Here is a 20469-nt window from a genome sequence, read left to right on the forward strand (position 1 = left end):
ATAGTTAGTTAGTTACTTTATTGACACAATATAAACATTTTGGGGTCCAAACAATAAAAATCAAAATAATCAATAAATTACAAGATAGAAATACTACATTGGTAACAGCCATGGCATGCTAGCTTGTCTGCGGGTCTCCTGACCTCTCACCTCAATATATCTGAATGAGAAGGTCCTACGGGTACCCACATGCCCACTTTATGCTAATCCCAAGCAGCTTTTGGCAAAAAAAATGGGGGGGGTTCTGCATGCATTATGTGTTATTTTCACCTATTCTATTTGAATATTTCTGCATACTGGGGTCCTTAAACATCATTGGAATTACATAAATTGTGTAGGACTGGAAAGCAGATACTCCTGCGGATTCAATGAGCCCAATTTAAATTCGTGTGTGATGACGTTAGTCTCCGTGGTGGCCTTTTTATTGTGGTGAGACCATTTACTTATCAGTAAGGATGCAGAGTGACGGAAATGACCGACCTCGTTTCACTTGCTCAGCACGTGAAGCTGGGCGCTGCTCTTAGCCTTGCCCGAGGTGAACTCCACCAGGCCGCTGAGGTCCAGGGAGGTCTGTCTGAGCGTCAGCTTGTGGACCGTGCCCATCTTCTCCAGCCGCACCCTGGGGCCCGGCGCCAGCGGCTCCCCATTCAGGCTCCACACGGGCGCTTTGAGGACCGGCACCGACACCTCGCACTCAAAGCAGGCTTCATCAGGGGCCACCACCTCCACGTCCTGCAGCTCCCTGACCAGCAGCAGAGACTGGGCTGAGATGGGGAGAGGGAAACAGAGGGAAAGCTGTTAGCACCACTGTCCAGTTATGCTATACTGTCAAGCTATATTGTCCAGCTCTGACCACTACACAGTACTACAGTAATTTTTCAGATTTTTCGTTTCTTTTCCCCACACATACAGCTGATATGAAGAATCTGGGGCAGTGCTGGGTGTGGACAAGTGCTGGCATATAAGGTTGATTAGTACACTCCGCATTCATTTGACCCCGATGAATTTCCGGTGCAGACACTTTGTGCGGGGGATAAGGGGTACACATTTCCACATTCGCCCCTAAAATTGGACTTGCTAATATTGTTAGCATTGCTCACAATAAGCAAATAGCGATGCTAGCTGCAAACAAATCTTCACCTCCCGTGTCAAGGATAGATCCCCAAACACTGATGGAAACAGATGCCAGAGACTGGTGCAAAGCATCAAAACCATAATAATAAATATACATGTAGCCACACTAGTGGGGAGGGGAAGGGGGAGCCGAGGGGGATAACTCTAGACCAAAATATGGTCCAGGTGTTATGGGCAAAATTTTAAGTTGCTTCTCATAGCCCCACCATCTGGCCGTTCCACCGAGTCTAGGACTTCACATTGGGGTTTTTTTGGCAGAAAAAGAAGAAGAACAATCCTAACGAAAAGAATATGGTACACACAGGAAGTGTTTGATGTGTGCGGCAGTTGTTCTGGCCTGGGTAATAAGCATGATCTGAAACCGCATCAACAGAAAATCAGAGAAAAAAGAGGCCACGGTAAGCTACTCGGCACACTGTCTGTGATTCACGGATGATCTCTACAAAGTGCCGTGTAAAACACCACGGTAATGAGCGCATAGCACCGAAGATGCTACTGAAATAAAGACGAAGATAACAGGATCTGACAGATGACCACTTTAAATCGGTGAATAAAATCTGCATGTGAAGCGGTGGCCATGCTGTTTGTTTGAGAAATAGTACCACTTCCCATGACAAGGAGTGTAATGTAACTACATTGTTATGCCAGTAGATGGCGCTCTGAGGTTATTTATTATGAGTTGCTCCACTGCTGCACCAACCTAAGCGGGGGGGCCTCATCCTGTTGCTACGGTGCTGTACACGTCCCCCGTTACCATGGTTATTTTGCAACACACTTTTGTTGTGTCAGTGAGGAATGACAACTTGGGTGCTAACTTGCATTCACTTTAAATCTTTACCACACAGCAGGGCCCAAAATGTCGAGCGGCCCAACGCTTTCTTGGATATTGGCTATAGGACTACCAACAGCAAGAGCAGTGGTGCAAAGAAACTCACAGTGTTTAGTCTGGTCTTACTTAGATCTCCCCTGATAAACAAAATAAAAATCTGTTTCAAACAAATGTGTGATGATATGAGCAGCACACAATAACGTATGCAGAAACCCTTATCAGTGGAATGACACTAAAAAGATTGTCTTATTATGCAGAAAACCTCAGATGGCCGTAAGACAAGATGACGTATCCAGTCAAAGATGGAATATGAGTCATCTTACAGCAGAAATGAATGGGGGCCAATAAAAGCCTTACATTTGCTTGTGAAACTGCCCCGAAAACATGATCTAAGCTGTTCCAATGAATTGATCATCAACTCTTACCCTCCACTGTCAGCTTTGCAGAGCATGTATACTCGCCGACCTGCACACTGTATGTGCCCTCGTCCTCCAGCGCCACCTGCTGGATGAGCAGCTTGCGGTAACAGCCTTCACTGCAGATCTCAAAGCGCTCTGAGGGCAGGATGACGTTGCAGCCCTTGTACCAGCGGATGCTGCACCTGGGGTTGGACACGGTGCAGTCGAGGATGACCCGGCTCTTCTCCAGGACCGTCTTGTCCTGCAGAGGCTTCACGATGTTGACTGGAAGCTCTGAGAAGCAGAAACTCCAGTTTGGATTCATATATGATCAGGCCACACAGCTGCTGGTGCATTTGTACACTGACCTAATCCACAATTTCATAATTTTAACCATATTCTCTAAAACGAAATCCATTATTTTGACATTTTTTTTCTATGATAGTTTCCTGATAGCTTATCTTTATGACCTATAGCCTAGACCTATATCTCTCACTGTATGTCAACCAGTAGTATTTCCCCCTGCCCCCCCAAAATGCTTGTGATCTACTTATTACTTGGTATCAAAAGTAATGTTACTTGTTGTATTACTTTCGCTATCCCCTCCTCCCTCCATTTAGCGAGATCCTTTTAGAACTGAATCCACTTCATTGGAACAATAATTTATTTTGTATTCATTATTATTAAATACATATTATTTAATAACCTACTAGTAATATGCAATATACAAATGTAGACCTCCTTTGGAAACACCTGACATTAGATTATTGACATACCTTCCACCTCCAGGTAGGCGACAGATTCAACGTGTCTGGCAACAAACTTGATCTCTCCAGCATCCTCTCCTCGCACGTTGCATATGAGAAGAAAATGTTTGGTCCCTGAAATAATGATGATACAAATGTATCAGCAATAATTCAATGAATATAATATATATATATATTATATATATATATATACACACACATATATATATATATATATATATATATATATATATATATATATATATATATATATATATATATATATATATATATATATATATATATATATATATACATATATAGAGACGGGTAATTTCAAGTGAGATCACTGGAATGGAAAACTCTACAATGTATCAGTTGGAACGAATTAATTTATTTCCCTTTCTGTGTGCAATAATAACATACATTGTTTCTTCAAACCTTATTTATGGATCAGATTGTTGTGTGTGTGTGTGTGTGTGTGTGTGTGTGTGTGTGTGTGTGTGTGTGTGTGTGTGTGTGTGTGTGTGTGTTTGTCCTCTTTTAGTATTATAATAAACCTACGTTTAGCACCAGTGGCTCCTGCATTACATTACTGGCTTTCCTTGGGAAGCTAAGCAGGTCTGGCCTAAGATACTCCTTGGATAGGAGACTGGTGCTGGATGTGGTGTTGGAGGACCAGTAGGAGGTGCTCTTCCCCTCTGGTCCAAATGGTCTGATGAATAATCTGATTTGATGAATAATCTCCTCAATGCCCCAGGGCAGAGACAGGGACTCTGTCCTGTGAGTGAGCACCGTCCTTCGGATGAGATGTTAAACCGAGGTCCTGACTCTCTGTGGTCATTAAAGATCCCATCGGCACTCACCGCAAGAGTAGGGATGTAACCCCGGTGCCCTGAGGGGTGTAACCCCGGTGCCCTGAGGGGTGTAACCCCGGTGTCCTGAGGGGTGTAACCCCGGTGTCCTGAAGGGTGTAACCCCGGTATCCTGTCTAAATTCCCACCAGGCCTTCCTTCAATCATGGCCACCTAATCATCCCTCGTTACTTAATTGGCACATTCAGTCCTCAACTCTCCACCGTGATAGGCTGATGTGTGGCGAGCGTTCTGATGCAAACTGGCTGCCGTGCATCACACAGGTGGGTGCTACACATGACCCAGGTGGGTGCTACACATCAGTGGTGGATGAGTTGAGTTCCCTCCCCCTCCCTCCCCTGATATGTGAAGCGCTTTGAGTATCTAGAAAGGCGCTATATAAATCCAATCAATTATTATTATTATTATTAGTATGTATATAGTGTAAAATATCACAACAGTCAGCATCAGTATAGATATGCAGGATAACGATAAGATGTGTTGGAGGTTTTGCAGCTGACCTTCGTGGCGGATCTTGACGGTGCTGGTGGCTCGTATCTGCTCCCCGTTTTTGTACCATTCTCCTGGCACGTCCTCCACTGAGATCTCACACACAAACACAGCATTCTGATCTTCCTGGATGTCCAGGTCCTCCAGGCCCTGCACAATTAGCAGCTCGCGCTCTGTCAAAAGAGTCAAGTGAACATTACAGGATCTTTCATTATGACCTCTCACATGCTACCATGGGACACACACACACACACACACACACACACACACACACACACACACACACACACACACACACACACACACACACACACACACACACACACACACACACACACACACACACACACACACCAGCATCCAAAAATAAATCTCAAAGTTTCTTTCTAACAAGATGCAGTTGTGGTAAAATTACTATTTCTAACTTAATAAAGACCCAATAAACTAGAATTAAAAAAGTATAAAATGATTTATTTACAAAAGCAAAGTCTACGGGACCCTCTGGACAGCCACTTCTCACCTCTTGCTCCTAATGACTGACCCAGAATCACACCATTCTAACATTTCACAGGAAGTCCTAGCCTATGTCGAGAGCAGCTTACTGCATATAGCGCCCACTAGGCATAGGAGGAGGTATTACAACAACAACTTGTAAATCCTCACCACACAGTTCACCCTTGCATTATATTGTTCCTCATCTTAAAACATAATTTCATTTGATTACTGCCTTTGCATGTTGTTGTTGTTGTTGTTGTTGTTGTTGTTGTTGTTGTTGTTGTTGTTGTTGTTGTTGTTGTAGCTATACTTTCTATTGTGCCAATTTTAACTTTTCCACAGAAGTTTGTTATGTTATAAATATCAGAGAGGAAATCACAAAAAGTGTGGACCAAAGCAGCTCAAAAGGCAATAGTATACAAAGTGAAAAAAGGGGGAGCTACTTGGAGTTTTTAGGCAATATTGAATAAGAAGTAGGCTAATATATCTGTGTACAGTTACAAAACAGAATATCTACCCGTAGTATTGAAGATATATTCTGTTTTGTAACTGCTTGTACACAGATATATTACTTCTTATTAAATATTGCCTAAAAACTCCAAGTAGCCCCCCCCCCCTTTTTTCACTTTATAAATATCAGAGAACAATCATCTGCCAACATGGCAATAAAAGTAACTTCCACAGCCGGACGCTTTTGGAGATGTTTCATCACCTAAGGTTACAGTGGCATAGCTGTTTATTTTCAGAGGTCTCTAACAGACATGGGCCCGCCCCACGCATTTTATTTATTTGTATTTTTGGTCAGAAAGGGGGCTAAATAACGCTTCAAATTTAGGCAAGACTTTGGCGAGGGAGAAGCAGAAATCCAGTAGGTGGCAGACAGTAGCTATACGGGAAAGCGCGTTGTGAAGCTTGCGTCGCTGTGTAAGTAAGTCTCCCATGTGTTTTGAATTGCAGCCAGGCAGGTGAAGAAGTATCATGTAGGCTACTGATGATGATACAGCCTGGTTAGTTACAGTATGTTGAATGTTCAGTGTTTGTGTGTGTAACTTGGTAGTACAATGTCAACTAACATGTTTGCTAGCATAGCATGCACGAGGAATAGCTAACTGTTAACATAGCATAGTCTACAAAACAACAATAGCATAGCATTGACCTTTTGTTTCTTTGAGCTTTATTTTGACAGTTCTGCTGCTAAGTGTTAACGGCTACAGCTTAGTAACTTTAATACTTAAGTCACTTATCATTTAAAAGGTGGTGCTTGCTCATATTTTGATTATTCTTTTATTTATTGTTTTTCTTGTGTCAGATATGTCCACAGTAAGTAGCCTCAACGCGAGACTCATCAGTCATTTGGAATCAGCAGCTTTATTAGCAGCTACAGTAGCAGCTAACAGAAGATGGCGCTAATTGTGAGTATGTGCTTTCTATTCCTTTTAAATGTGCAACAAGTTAGAAGTTTACTGCCCTGTGGCACAAAATTACCATAATATACCTTTTGGGGTTTGGCTTGTTGTTAAATATGTATGGCTCATTGTGTCAATTACAGGCTCACCTTGTGCCAGAGACCTACAGTAGGCTATCCATGTTGCCATAACTTGCCAATCCTTGGTTGAGGTTGAAAGATTATGTATTATTATTATTATTATTATTATTATTATTATTATTATTATTATTATTATAGGCTATGAAACAATACGTGTTGTGTAGCCTAGCAAACACATGTATATGCTTCATATAAAAATGTATACTTCATATAAAATGGAATTTGGAAAACATTTGGGTAACGTTAGGTAGGGTCTGTGTCTTGGGTCTATCTATAGGCCAATAGAGAATGTGAAGGTACGTGGTGCTGTGTGGAGGAAAGCGTTCTGTTAACCTGTGCTTGCTATGGTGGTTACCTGCTTACCTTTTGTTTGGTTTGGCTGCAACGTTAAATCAGTCATGGAGAATGGAAAAGATGGAGAAGGGAAAAGAGAAATGGGGACCCTACCACCAGAAGAAATTGAATCTCAATGCTACGCAATTCTATTTGAGCAAACAAACCACGATAAACCTAGATCCATATGATTTGGCAGTAGACTGGATTACAGACACTGAACTGAAATAAGGCCAAGCCAACAGAAATGGCATAATATGGACAATTAATTGCTGCGCTGTTCTTCTTGCTAAATGACCTATGTGAGTTGCTGGAAATTCTACCCACTTGGTAGTTTTCCAGTGCCTCCTCTTCTACACTGGCACTGGGGCTTAACAATAACATGTTCACACAAATCTGCTTATTTCGAATGGGCGGCAGTTTTTATACTGTGAAAATGAGCAAAAGGTGTGGCTGCAAAGCGGATGAAAATGTGGCTACCTTGCGCTCAGTTTGCAAGGCTGTTTTTTTTTTTTTTTTTTTAAAGTTTTGGTCTGGGTGGAATGTTCTATGGTCTATCCCGATTCTAAATATAGCTGAACCGTTTGGTTTGACGAAGTAAAACTATTTTTATAAGCATTTTATGAAATGTCTATGGGGAAAATAAATGGCGGATGAAAATCTATGGTACAGTGCGGAAGCAGGAAGTGACGTTCACTTTGGCTCTCTATAAGCAGGCTCCCAGGCAGCAGAATGACTCCTGCCTCCTACAGTAGGTAGCTAAACAATGTCAGCTGCCAGGCAGCCTAAAGAATGCTAGACAATGGCAGATGCCTGGCAGGAAACAATACAGCAACAGGCATTGCTGCCTACAAAGCTGTATCTTAAGAGAACATAGTATATTGAATGATCATCACTAGACTTTACCGTAGACCTCCACAGTGCAGGATGTAGCAGCATCTCCAGCGTCACACGTGTATGTGCCGGAATCACCCACGTGACATTTCATGACCTGAAGAAAGCGTTTCCTTCCCATCGCGTAAATGCGCATGTCCTTGCCTGGCTTCACCTCAGCCCCGTTCTGAAAATGAATAGTCACATTTTCATCCCAGACATCTCAAACTCTCCTGGATTATCTTAGGCTGACTTCATACGACGACACTGTCACCCAACTTTAGTCGGTTGAAACTGAGGGGAAGCTAAAGTTGCTTGCACGGTCTAAAGCCCTCTGCAACGCACTTGCAACTTGTCTGAAACTCAGCTGCAACAGTTACAAAACTCTCCGCTTTGTGAAACTAGTTTCATGCAACAGCCAATCAAAACACAGATAAGTAGGCTATCAATGCACTGATTATTCTCCGGGAGAGCCATAATGAAAGAAAGTAACCAGCCAGTGGCAGAAGAAAACCTGATATAACGCATCTGAATTTATATTATCCAGCTAGAAAACGATACAAAATAAGATACAAAGATGCAAGTTACTATGAATGAATGACACTCCCCACTTGATACAATATAAATATGTACTGTAGCGAGAGAGAGGAAAGCAAAAACAATATGACAGATGAAACATTACCGATCTAGCCAGCTTGTTTGAGTGAAACAAACTACCGTGTTGCATGAGAATGGATTATTTTTGAATTGCTTTGTGTAAATTTCAAGTTGCATGAAAATGATGTTTTTACGCAATTTGCAACGTGCAACTAAGTTGCCTGAAAGTTTCACCGTGTAAAGCCAGCTTTAGATAACGCTTTGTCTAATCAAGTAGCCTAAATTCTTATTCTTTATTGTTCCAGTTGGAGACTGATAAAAGAACATCAGTCAACAAACAGTTGACAAAAAACATCTGTGTAGAAATTTGTTTTGACTGTAGACTTGATTTGGACTAAACTGCTCCACGATCCTGCTTTCAAATGCCGGGTGGTCATGACTGAAGTCCTTTGATCATCATCAGTTACGTGGTTGTGGGAATGAAGGTTTTACTGCTTTTGGCTGATCGGGGGTGTGTGGGGGGGGGGGGGGGGTTCTGAGTTTGCTGAAAGTCCCATCGTCTTTTCAAGTCAACTTGGCATCTTGGGGCTTCTGGAGACTTGACTCATGCCAGATGGGGAGTATGGAGCAATTTGCCCTGTTTTTTTTTTTTTTTTTTTTTACATTTGAAACTTGGTCATCATTCACTTCAATTGTCTAGGAGAATGCTGTAACGGTGTTTTGCTGTGAAACTCCACGAATGTTTTGTGGACTAAGAAACTTCACCCGTCCTTCCGTCGGCATGGGGGTGAGTAGATATTTAGATAATGACTGAATTTTTTATTTTTGCGTGAACTCATCCTTTAAGCTAAGATTTGCATTGAATCTATTTACTTGGCCCGTTTTGTTGTTGTAAACATCCTACACATTGTCGGTAATTAGTGAAACAAAAATGGAATACTTGCCTTCATCCATTTCACATCCATGTTGTGTCTTGACAGCTCACACTCAATAGAGACAATCGCCCCTTCAGGGAATTTCTGGTCCTCCAGTTTTCTCAAAATTGTCACAGGTGGCTCTGGTGGAGAAAAAGCACGTTTTATTTACGCAAGCTAAGATACCAATGAACAGGTTGATACAGGTGCATGTAGAAAATAACATAATACAATACATACTTAAATACAATACTTTTGGTCTATGTTTCCTAAATAAAATGTAAAAGCTGAAATGCACTAAGCATAACGCTCACTGCTCAAACGGTAGCCTATATTTAAGCGGTGGGGACTGGTGACATTTTCATCTGATTGTCATCCACAGCAGTGTCTCAACCCCTATAGCTCAAAGGGATGAGGCGTACTGAATGACTCGGCATGGAGCGGATTAACTTACAGCATGAGGTTAAACTAGCGTCTGACAGACTGAACAGAGCTACTACCTCTTTGGGCTCGTGCTAGGCTATTTTGTATTTGTAACGTGAGCCTGGATAGATGGCAACAGTAGCAGAGCTGTCACTCCTTTCCGTTATCGGGCCTCCACAGTTTGGCATTCGGTTTACTCAGAGTGGACGCCTTTAGCCACCAGTTGGAGGTCGCAATGCAGCTGAACAGTCACGTGACGTCTCTTGCCCCGGAAGAGAGTTCCCCATTCATTTTCTCCATAGACATTTCGGAAAATCCTTATATAACGAGTTTTAAGACTGGAACCAAGACATCCAGCAAAAACAAAAAATAAAGATGGAAAAAACTACTTTATTTTTGCTTCAAGTGAAATGTTTTATGGTCAGTCAGGATTCAGCAGCTCGCTGGTTGGCTTGGTTCCAACCTTAAAACTCGTTATATAAGGACTTTTTCTAAATGTTCACGGAGAAAATGAATGGGGAACTCTCTTCCGGGGCAAGATACGTCACGTGACTGTTGAGCTCAATGAAAGTGGTATGGGAAGAGTATGTTGTGGTAGTATTGCACTACTACTGTACTGTCACTAATATCGGTGTAACAATACACGTATCCGTATTGAACCGTTTAGGTACAAGGTTTTAGTTTCAATACGCATCGCAAAAGGAACAAGGATTACATGGTAAACTAAAACTGAGCGTGAAAAGACGAAAGGTGTTAAAAAAACATTGTCATACCTAAAAAAATCCTTTTTAACTAGACAATGAATAGTGAAAATAATCAAAGGAATAAGTAAAATAAATATAAATAATAAAATAAAATAAAATGCATCTCTACTTCTTTGCTGTATTGAAAACGTACCGAACTGTGACACCACTGTGTGGTGCCGAACCGTGCATTTTGTGAACTGTTATACCCCTAAGAGATACTGTAAGTTGAATTTATCTTACCGCAGGTGCTCCGTTTGTAAGTTCTGGGTGAAATATTAATTGGAAATTGATTATTTAGAAATCTAAGTGGGCCTAATAGATTTTTTGGGCTGGGAGGATTACGCCGGAAGAAGCACCCATAATGCATCATGGCATCTCAAAATAAGGTAAAGGTAAAGGTAAAGTCCCACTGATTGTCACACAATGTGTGAAATTTGTTCTCCGCATTTGACCCATCCCCTGGGGGAGCGGTGAGCGGCAGCGTGCGCCACGCTCGGGAATCACATGGTGATTTAACCCCCCAATTCCAACCCTTTGATGCTGAGTGCCAAGCAGGGAGGCAATAGAGAGCCGCAGGAACGAGTCCGGAAATCATCAATGCTAACAGTCCTGGTTCTTCACTGTTTTCGCCTATGGGAGTTTTGAATGGGTTTTTGGCGCGATGCTTCTAATAATCTCTCTGGGCAACGCTGGCTTAATCAAACGCGAACCAGTGTTTAGTAATATCATCTTCACACATGAGGACCACTTTTATGAGTTTTGAAGCTTTTACGTGCTGTTAAAAGAGCGGCTAGCTAGCAAACGGCTAAATGATACTACACTGTTGAGTCGATGGAGATATATACGTCAATAACGTAACCACTTCAAAGGACGAACACGGAAATTCTCTTTCCCTCACCTGGTTCAGCCCCGTTCAGCCCGGGGTAATCAGTGCACACATCAACAACAGTCCAGGTTGAGTGGTGACGTGACGTGGAAGCCTATGCGACAGTGTGTAGTTCTGGATTAGCTTAGCTCGAGCTTTTTACTTCTAGGGCTCGCATTTATGCTACAAAACTCATGAAAGTGGTCCTCATGTGTGAAGATTATCCGACCAGGATTCTGGTTCGCGTTTGATTAATCTTGCGTTGCCCAGAGACCGTATTTGAAGCATCGTGGCAAAAACCCATTCAAAAATCCCATAGACAGAAACAGTGAAGAACCAGGAAGTCCGGGACTTCCGTGTTCTGACTACAAAAATACGTCATCCCTGCGGCTCTCTATGGGTCCCATTTTTATAGTCTTTGGTATGACTCGGCTGGGGATCGAGCTCACGACCTTCCAGCCTCAGGGCGGACACTCAGACCACAAGGACACTGAGCTGGTAAGGTGGATAGGCTACCCTATGTCATACCATTACTTGATACATTTGCTTCAAAGTCCCTATTACATTGACTATGGTCAAAAGAATGGCCTCTGCCGCATTGATATGTTGGTAGAAATCCTCTCTCTTTTGAATGACCTACCCTTCACAGTAAGCCTGGCAGATGTCTTCAAATTCTCCACACAGAACATAAAGGTGCCAGTGTCTTCGATGGACAGGTTGGAAATAGTGAGGCTGTGGACTTGTCCTTTGGCACTCATACGGAAGTGATTTGTTGGCTTAAGCAGGTTTCCATTTTTCATCCAGGTGCCTGTGACATTGCCGTGGGACAGTTCCACCTCCAAAGACGCAGTTTCTCTCTCCGTGGTCCTGATGTCAGTCAGGCCTCGCTGTATTGTGATCTTTCGCGCTGCGGGGAGAACAGAACAGAACAGTCAAATTGACTTAGAGGGTTCTTTAGTCAAACAGAACATACTGTTGGTAATTTCATACCTGCCAACACTCCCGATTTAGGCGGGAGTCTCCCGATTTTTAACCCTTTCTCCCGCTCGGTCATTTCTCCCGATTTGTAGGATATGTGTCGTGGTACCTGGCAACCCAACCCAGCCAGAGGCAGCGACGAGAAATGTATGCCAACAAGAATAGATAGGCTACCTGCAGTCCACTTGGTGCGAGACCGTCCCGTTTCTAACTGCTACCCACATCAGCAAATACTAGGGGTGTCACGATACACTCAGTTCACGATACGATACGTATCACGATACTGGGTTCACGATAACGATACGATACGATACGATTTTAACAATATTTTTTTAAACTTGAATAATGACAATATATGACTGGAAAAGTAGTATTTTATTTGAAATGCACAAATACAAAACATGCTGTTGTGGGAAATTGTTATTACAATAACAACTAGAAAAAACATGAGATTGGAGATAAGGCTTATCTTGAAATAGAATGAGTTACACCGTCACTTTACTTTTACTAAAAGGTTTCTCAGCAGTATAAATTCTCATTATGCATCTTCAGTTTTTCTTCAAACTCAAACAACAAGACTTTTCTTAGTCTATTTTTTATGCATCTTCAGTTTTTCCTGTCAAGTAAACAGTTTTGCCAGAAACTCAATTGAATGGTTTCTCTCCTGTATAACTTCTCATGTGTCTCTTCAGAGACTTGTTCAACTGAACTACTTTCCACACATTGAACTTCAACAAACAAAGACGTTTCTTTGTCTACTTTTGGAAAAAAAAAAAAAAAAAAAAAAAAAAAAAAAAAAAAAATCACGATATGAGATTTCATCTCAACGATACATATCGTGACGTTTTACTATCGCGAAATTTCGTGGGACGATATATTGTGACACCCCTAGCAAATACCATGCGTTTTACAAGCTATGTTGGGCCGGCTATAGAGACACTGCATGAAATAGGCCACGCCCATCACGGGGGAAATCGCTCCGTTCACTCCCACTCACCAGCGTCATTTTCCTTGAATTAAACATAGCTAAAAGCTGTTGTGTGGTGGGGCTGCGCAGACAACAAATGTAAAAAATCGCCAATTAAAGTTTTTTTGTACTCCCGAGCAAAACAAGGAAGCCATTGAGCATTCGCGAGAAGAAAATGTGGATTTAGCTGTCAAGGAAGTAAGTTGGAGTGTTCATCTTCCATATTTATGATCTTTGTGTGCAACTACGTGACATAGGAGAACGCCAGCGCGTCTGATGCCATCTGTCTGACGTTACACCAGCGTTATTTTCATTAATTTAAACATGCCTAAAAGCTCATGTCATAGTATTTCACTTCAGGCCGCTGTGTGGGATCGTTTATCCAGCGTTGTTTGGGCAATGAAAAGTGACACTGCTCCAGGCCAACTGAGTTCATTTTCTCGATGTACCTTCCCCTCTCCGTTGGAGGAAGTGTACTGAAATAATCTTTTGACATTATCTAAAAAGAAAACTGTCCAAATCCCTGTAAAACCCCGCAAAACTATTTCTATCTGACGAGAGTTCCTCTGTTTGCCCCGGTTAGCCGTGGTTTGTTTTGCTCGCTGCAGTCGTCAGGCAGTGCTTCCTTGTATTTCCCCCTGTCTTGGGCGTGGCTTCTGAATGATGACACGTTTTGCAGTGTCTCTATAGCGTAGAACACGGTGGGGGAAATGACGTTAGCAAACAAACATGCTAACGTTAAACATGCCAAAAACAAACAAGCCGTGGAAGCACAGAGGGGAACTGCTAACATCATGTTCCTCATTGAGAGGTGTGTCGGAGACTGAGCAAGTCTCGTAGGCTATTAATTCTATTTATTCGTGGTGTAGGGTTATAGAGAGACAAAGTGGAACGTCACTTCCTGCTTCAGCACTGTACCAGAGATTTTCATCCGCCATTTATTTTCCCATAGACATTTCGTAAAATGCTTATAAAAAATTGTTTTACTTGGTCAAACCAAACGGTTCAGCTATATTTAGAATCGGTAGAGACCACAGAACATTTCACTCAGACCTAAACTTAAAAAAACAACATCGAGAAAATATTGTCTTTAAACCCGCCTTTTTTTACGTTTTGGTCCGAGTGAAATGTTATGCGATCTCTCCTCTTTCTAAATATATCTGTACCGTTTGGTTTGAACCAGTAAAACTATTCGTATAAGCATTTTACAAAATGTCTATGGGAAAATAAATGGCGGGTGAAAATGTCTGGTACAGTGCTGAAGCAGGAAGTGACGTCCCACTTTGCCTCTCTATATGGGGCGGGGGGGGGGGGGTGTTGAGGATAGGTCATTCGGCGATACCCCAGAAAATCTCCCTCTTTCACAGCAGGTACATGTACGCACTTTTAGCTACCTACTTTTACTTTGTAGGTAATGGTACTCCTCAATACAATCAAAACTGAACAATGGTAACGACGTTTGATACTGACCAAAAAGATAAAAGCATTTTCTGTCACACTAAACAGACGGACGTGGCATCCGTTTTATATGACTGAAGAGGCTTGTCGTCTGTGTGCGGCAGGCAGACTTGAACCATATACAAATTGGCAGATATGCACAAGTGCTGATATTTGTGTCATTTGAACGCACAGGAGCGTCAAACAAAACCTGCTTTGAAACTGCCATCATTTTTCACGTATTCTAACGGAGGCGAGCAGCATTCCCCGTTGGAAAAAGAAGTGTTTATTATTTTGGAGACCCTGATGACAACAACCTTAGTTTTGAAGGCCAGGGAGTAAATTTAGACGCAATGAGAGGAGATCCAAATTCATAGGAGGTGCCAAAAGCAGCCCCGAAGTCCAGAATTCCCCCTTCCCACCCACGCTAGTGTTGAAAGGACAGCCCCTAACTCAGGCACGGCCTGCAGATCACACAGCTAAGACATCTAAGAAAAACACACACAAGTATGTCTTAAACACTACCTGATGCAGATACTAACAAGTCTTGATAGTGTGTCGCTGCTGCTGCGGAAATGAAAGGGTGCATGTTCGTTCAGAAATGGTACGTTCTTGTAAAGGTAGGCCTAGCCAGAGCCGTGTAAGAAGAGACATCTCCATTCACTCCAATGGACCCGTTTTTTTTTACTCTCAAGAGTTCCAGGAAGTAAGGTCCTGGATTAAGCAGCACTGTCGAGTTGCAGCAAAATGGACAGTTTGTGTTGTCCTTTGAACGTTTTTTTTTTTTTTTCTTCTTGAATCAAATTGTACATTATCAGCTTTATTTTAGCATGCAAAAAGTAGCGCGAGACCCCTTCCTGGCTGTTCACCGGCTAATGAGTCTCGCATTTTGCTCCTCCGCCGACGCCACTCTCTCTCTAGAGGACACTAGGCCTAGCCATTGCCCACTCGCATCAGCAAGGCTAATCTGATTTGCCTTTGACATGACGCATAGTTTAAATGATCAGGGCTCCAGTGACCCTGTGTCAATACAGAAAGTCACTTTGAGGTTGAGCGATCAGCTGTTGTTAGCCGTCAGGTTCCAGTGCGACAAGTGCCACCCCAGAGCCCCGCCTCCCACCCCCGTCACTCAAATCACTCCTAACTCACTAAGTTGAGTTTGAGCCGTGAAAAAGCAACAAGCACTGTTGGGTGTGTGTGTGCAAGAGGCGGGCTCATCGGCAACGGCGGGTAAACAAAAACGACAACAACGGTGCATGGTGTGTGCACTCACGTTCCACGGTGAGCTGGGCTTGCGTGCGGTCGTGGAGGGTCTCACAGCTGTAGGTGCCCCGGTCAGACGTGGCCAGTTTGTGGACGGTGAGGCTGCGTCTCCGGCCCTTGTGCTTCAGGGTATACTTGGCTCCGGGGTGGATCAGCACCCCTTGCCTCATCCACTGCACCTCTCCGGAATCCAGACTCACCTCCACCTCCAGGGTCGCCTCGCTGAACTCTTCGGCTACGAGGGCTGCCATGTGTTTGGTGAACACCACCTGTTGTTCTGAATATGGATGCAATGTATCACTGGACAGCACTGTATTTAAGTTAAGTTAAGTTAAATAACTTAACTTAACTTATGGATACAATGTATCACTGGACTGCACTGTATTTAATTAAGTTAAGTTATATAACTTAACTTATGGATACAATGTATCACTGGACAGCACTGTATTTATGTTAAGTTATATAACTTAACTTATGGATACAATGTATCACTGGACAGCACTGTATTTAAGTTAAGTTATATAACTTAACAGCACTGTATTTCTCACATGGACTCTTGTCTTCTGTGTGCTTTTGTCTGTTTGAGCACTTTGTTAATTCTGTTGATACATTTAGTTCCGGCCAAGCAATTTGTTTTGACCAAGAGACATTACAGTCGTCATATTTAGCATAGTACCAATCAGCATGTTTGTATGTAAACAGACGTATTGGCTCTACTTCCACGCGCAACTGCCGTTAGTTTGAAAAAGGATTTAAACAGCAGTTCATGGTGAAACCATGCCCTCGTTGAGCTCGAACTGCTCCTTCATACTTTAAGATAGACACTCCATTCAAACTTTAAACCAGTCACCACTTTTAGGACTCCTTATCTCCTTCATTTCAGCTTTAATTTATCTTTTGTACTGTTGGCAAGCTTTGGCGGAAGGAGTGAAATTTACAATTTAAAAGTATTTTCCACCAAACAAAATCTGCAACGTTACGTAACGTTGCAAGTTCAAGTACAGAGCGAGTGCAGGAAGCTCTCAGTAGCCCTGTCTCCTGCCGTGTCACACCCCCAAGCTGCACAGCCACTTGTCTCTGTCAGTTACCAGAGGAATTCTAACAGGAGAAGCCACTAAGCGCTAGCCGTCAAAGGCGCCTCATCAACAATTCCAACTTGTCTGAAGGGGTCATTATTTATCACATATACTGTTGTACATATTATTATTATATATTATTATTATTATTAGATTATCACATATACAGTCAGTATGCTGATGTGGAACTAATGATGCATAGGCATTTTGACTCCCTTTCATGGTCACTTTTATTCCAGCGTTTCTATAGAAATAGTATTACAGTGATACTTAGCTGAGGAGATATATGAGGTGATTGTATTGCAGTGATACTTAGCTGAGGAGATATATGAGGTGATTGTATTGCAGTGATACTTAGCTGAGGAGATATGAGATGAGTGTATTGCAGTGTAGCTCAGGAGATATGAGATGAGTCGCAAATGGTTTTTGATAGTGCAGCCAGTATGAATATAGAGAATTCCAGCCAATATCCTGCAAACAAATATTATGACTGGGTCTAACTTCATAGTGATAGTGGAAGTCACCTTGAACCTGGAGGGTTGCCTTTGACACCAACCCCTCTGCGTCTGCGCTCACTCGGGCGCTATCTGAAAGCTGGCAGTTGTGGATGCAGAGCATGTGACATAGTCCGTTGCTTGAAACGATGAAGCGCTCATTCCGAGCGACCTGCTTGCCATTTAGGAGCCACAGCAGTTGAGTGTCCTCCGGCGAAACCACGCATTTAAATACGGCATCTTCCCCTTCACACACTGTCATGTTATGAAGCTCTGCAATGAACTCCACACAACGAGGGGCTGAAGGCAAAAAAGTTCAAACGCATTAGATTCGTGGCACTCCAAATTTTAACTTGGTAGGTGATTGATTACGCTTAAGTTAGAAGGTCTAAATATACTTACTTTCGACACTGACAGTGGCTGAGGTCCGGTCGTCTGTTGATTCGCAGGTGTATTCTCCGGCATCTTCGTCCACGAGTTGGTGGATGGTGAAGCTGCGCTCTCGACCGTGTGCCCTTATCGTATGTCGACGGCTTGGAGAGATCTCCTGGCCATCTTTGAGCCACTGGACATCTCCTTTGGGCTTGTTGATCTCGCAGCGTATCGTGAGGCCGGTGCCCTTGAGAGCCGCGGCGTTCTCCAGAGCTCTGACAAATTTCACTTTCATTTCTGACGGAGTAGAATCAAGAGACGTGACAGTTGGCAGAGAGGTTTACCGACTTCTGTCGCAAAAAATATTATTATGCGAGTAAAATATGCGCAAGGGAAATACAGTAGGTATTTTATCATTTTTGACATGATTTTTGGAGTGCCCAATTTCTTACCTTTGACTAAAAGAGTGAAATACATCTGATCTGCGCTTACGTCACAGACATACTCTCCAGCATCTGACAGCTGCACTGGATTAAGGTTGAGCCTGTGGGTGTTACCCTCGCTGGAGATGTGAATGTTGTCCTCGTTCAATAAGTGGCCATCTTTCAGCCAGCGGGCATTAGCTCTCTTTTGGCTCACCACAGCACACAGTGTAACACTCTCATTCTCATAGGCAGAGAGCTGATTATTCAAATATTTATTCACAAACTTGACTGTTGACTCTGAGAGGAGAGAGATTTAAAGCAATGGGATGATATTTTACTTGGCTGGTAACACAACATGCGGGGGGGGGGCACGGGGGGGAGGGGGTTCGCAGGTGTCGTCACCCAACTGTTGTTAAATGACTGCTGAGATTTCAAGCTTTTCCCCCCCCCTTCCCCTCCCAATTGTATTTAGCCAGTTTCTGCTGTATAAGCTGTCGACCAATGAGACAATGCAATGAGAAATCCCACCTTAAACCCGAGGCAACGTGAAAGTTTCAGCCCGACCGCACGTAAAGAGGCACGGCCGCGGCCCGGACGGAATTCTGCTCGCTCGCACGCACACGGGACGCTTCTCAAATGATGATAAGAATGGCAGATGGAATCTCTTGGTGCGCATGCTGAAGCAGTAAGTGACGTGGACTTTGGCTCTCCATAGGGGAAACACTGGCTTGGCACAGCTTCACTATAAATAGGCTATAAATATCTGTCAACCTGTTGCTAGTAAGCGGCTAAAGGTTATTGGGACACGTTGGCTGATGATGTAGTTCTGTGGCGGCTGTTAGATGTTAAAGAGCCGAGCGCATATTACTGATTGTTCCAGAAAATATACCTGAGGAAGTCCATGCCCATTCATGAAACAGAATGCTGGTCAAACAGAAACAAGAAAGAAAGAAAGAAAGACAGACAGACAGACAGACGGACAGACATAGAAACAAGGAAAACTGACACTGAAACATGTTCGGAAACTATTCCAACCTTACCTTGGACGTCAACAAAAGTGATCATTTTGTCATCAATGGCATCGCATACGTATTCTCCAGAGTCTGATGGCTGAAGTTCAGAGAGAACTAGCTTCCTCACAAAGTCATAGCTGTCAATTTTGATACGAGTGTCCGGTTTCAGTAACTGGTCGTTCCATAACCACTGAACAGTGGCGTTTGGCCGAGACACCTCGCACTCTAAAATTAGGTCATCTCCTGCTACCAGGATATGATGCTCCGGGTTGCCAGAGTTGCCAATGATCTTTACTGGAGGCTCTGAAGATAAAAGACAGAAGGCCATTTATTGTCCTCGGCGATCATTAGGTTTGCAAAGCCAATTCAGATGACATGCTTAACCCATTGATACCTGATGCAGCATTTGTGCGTGTATCCCTTTAAGACCGCGAACCGCGTTAACGCGGTTCGCGGTCTTAAAGGGATACACACACAAATGAGGGATATACACGCAAATGCTGCATCAGGTATCAATGGGTTAATGCATTAATACAGAATACTGGAGTCTAACATTAGTGTCCAAGATTGATACTTTGTTTTGTAATAGAGCTGTAACTATTAGTCGATCAATAGATTACTCGATCGACAGAAAATCAATCGACAACTATTTTTTATAATCGATTAATCGTTTAGACACATTTCTAAGAAAGAAAAATACTCAAATCATCTTGTTCCACCTTCTTGAATGTGAATATTCTCTGGTTTCTTTTGTCTTTTATGACATTAAACTGATTCTCTTTGGGTTGTGGACTGTTTGGTCAGGACAAAAGAAGACATTTTGAGGATGTCATATTGGGCTTTGGGGGAAAAGTGAGTTTTACACCATTTTGTGACAGTTTATAGACCAAACGACTAATGGATTAGTCAAGAAAATAATCAACAGATGAATCAATAATGAAAAGAATCATTAGGTGCAGCCTGCATAGCCCTACTTACCTTTGACAGTGATATAGAATAGCATCTTATCATCCACTGCATCACAGGTGTACTCTCCAGAATCTTCTAGCCCAGCATTTAAGACAACCAATGACCGAAAAACACCTTGCTCCTCGCTACAGTACCGCTCATTGTCATCAATTAGCTGGTTATTTTTGTACCAGTTGATCGAGGCATTGGATCTCGAGAGTTCACACACTAAA

At 42.7% G+C, this 20469-nt stretch overlaps 1 protein-coding gene across 1 annotated transcript in view; it reads right to left on the bottom strand.

Annotated features, from left to right (window-relative positions):
- Positions 1-486: 486 nt before the first annotated feature.
- obsl1b (obscurin like cytoskeletal adaptor 1b) overlaps positions 487-20469 on the bottom strand; it is a gene marked incomplete at both ends in the record, with an annotated part of 53717 nt that continues 33734 nt past the window's right edge. The window contains 13 exons of the mRNA XM_083638306.1: positions 487-764; positions 2389-2655; positions 3138-3242; positions 4483-4644; positions 7752-7905; positions 9260-9372; positions 11904-12170; positions 15919-16185; positions 17509-17778; positions 17881-18147; positions 18303-18572; positions 19316-19591; positions 20267-20332. Coding sequence (XP_083494432.1) covers positions 487-764; positions 2389-2655; positions 3138-3242; positions 4483-4644; positions 7752-7905; positions 9260-9372; positions 11904-12170; positions 15919-16185; positions 17509-17778; positions 17881-18147; positions 18303-18572; positions 19316-19591; positions 20267-20332 — 2762 coding nt within the window. The remainder of the gene's footprint in view (positions 765-2388; positions 2656-3137; positions 3243-4482; positions 4645-7751; positions 7906-9259; positions 9373-11903; positions 12171-15918; positions 16186-17508; positions 17779-17880; positions 18148-18302; positions 18573-19315; positions 19592-20266; positions 20333-20469) is intronic.

This window comes from Poromitra crassiceps, assembly GCF_964638095.1.
Source record: "Poromitra crassiceps genome assembly, chromosome: 6".
Classification (NCBI taxonomy): domain Eukaryota; kingdom Metazoa; phylum Chordata; class Actinopteri; order Beryciformes; family Melamphaidae; genus Poromitra; species Poromitra crassiceps.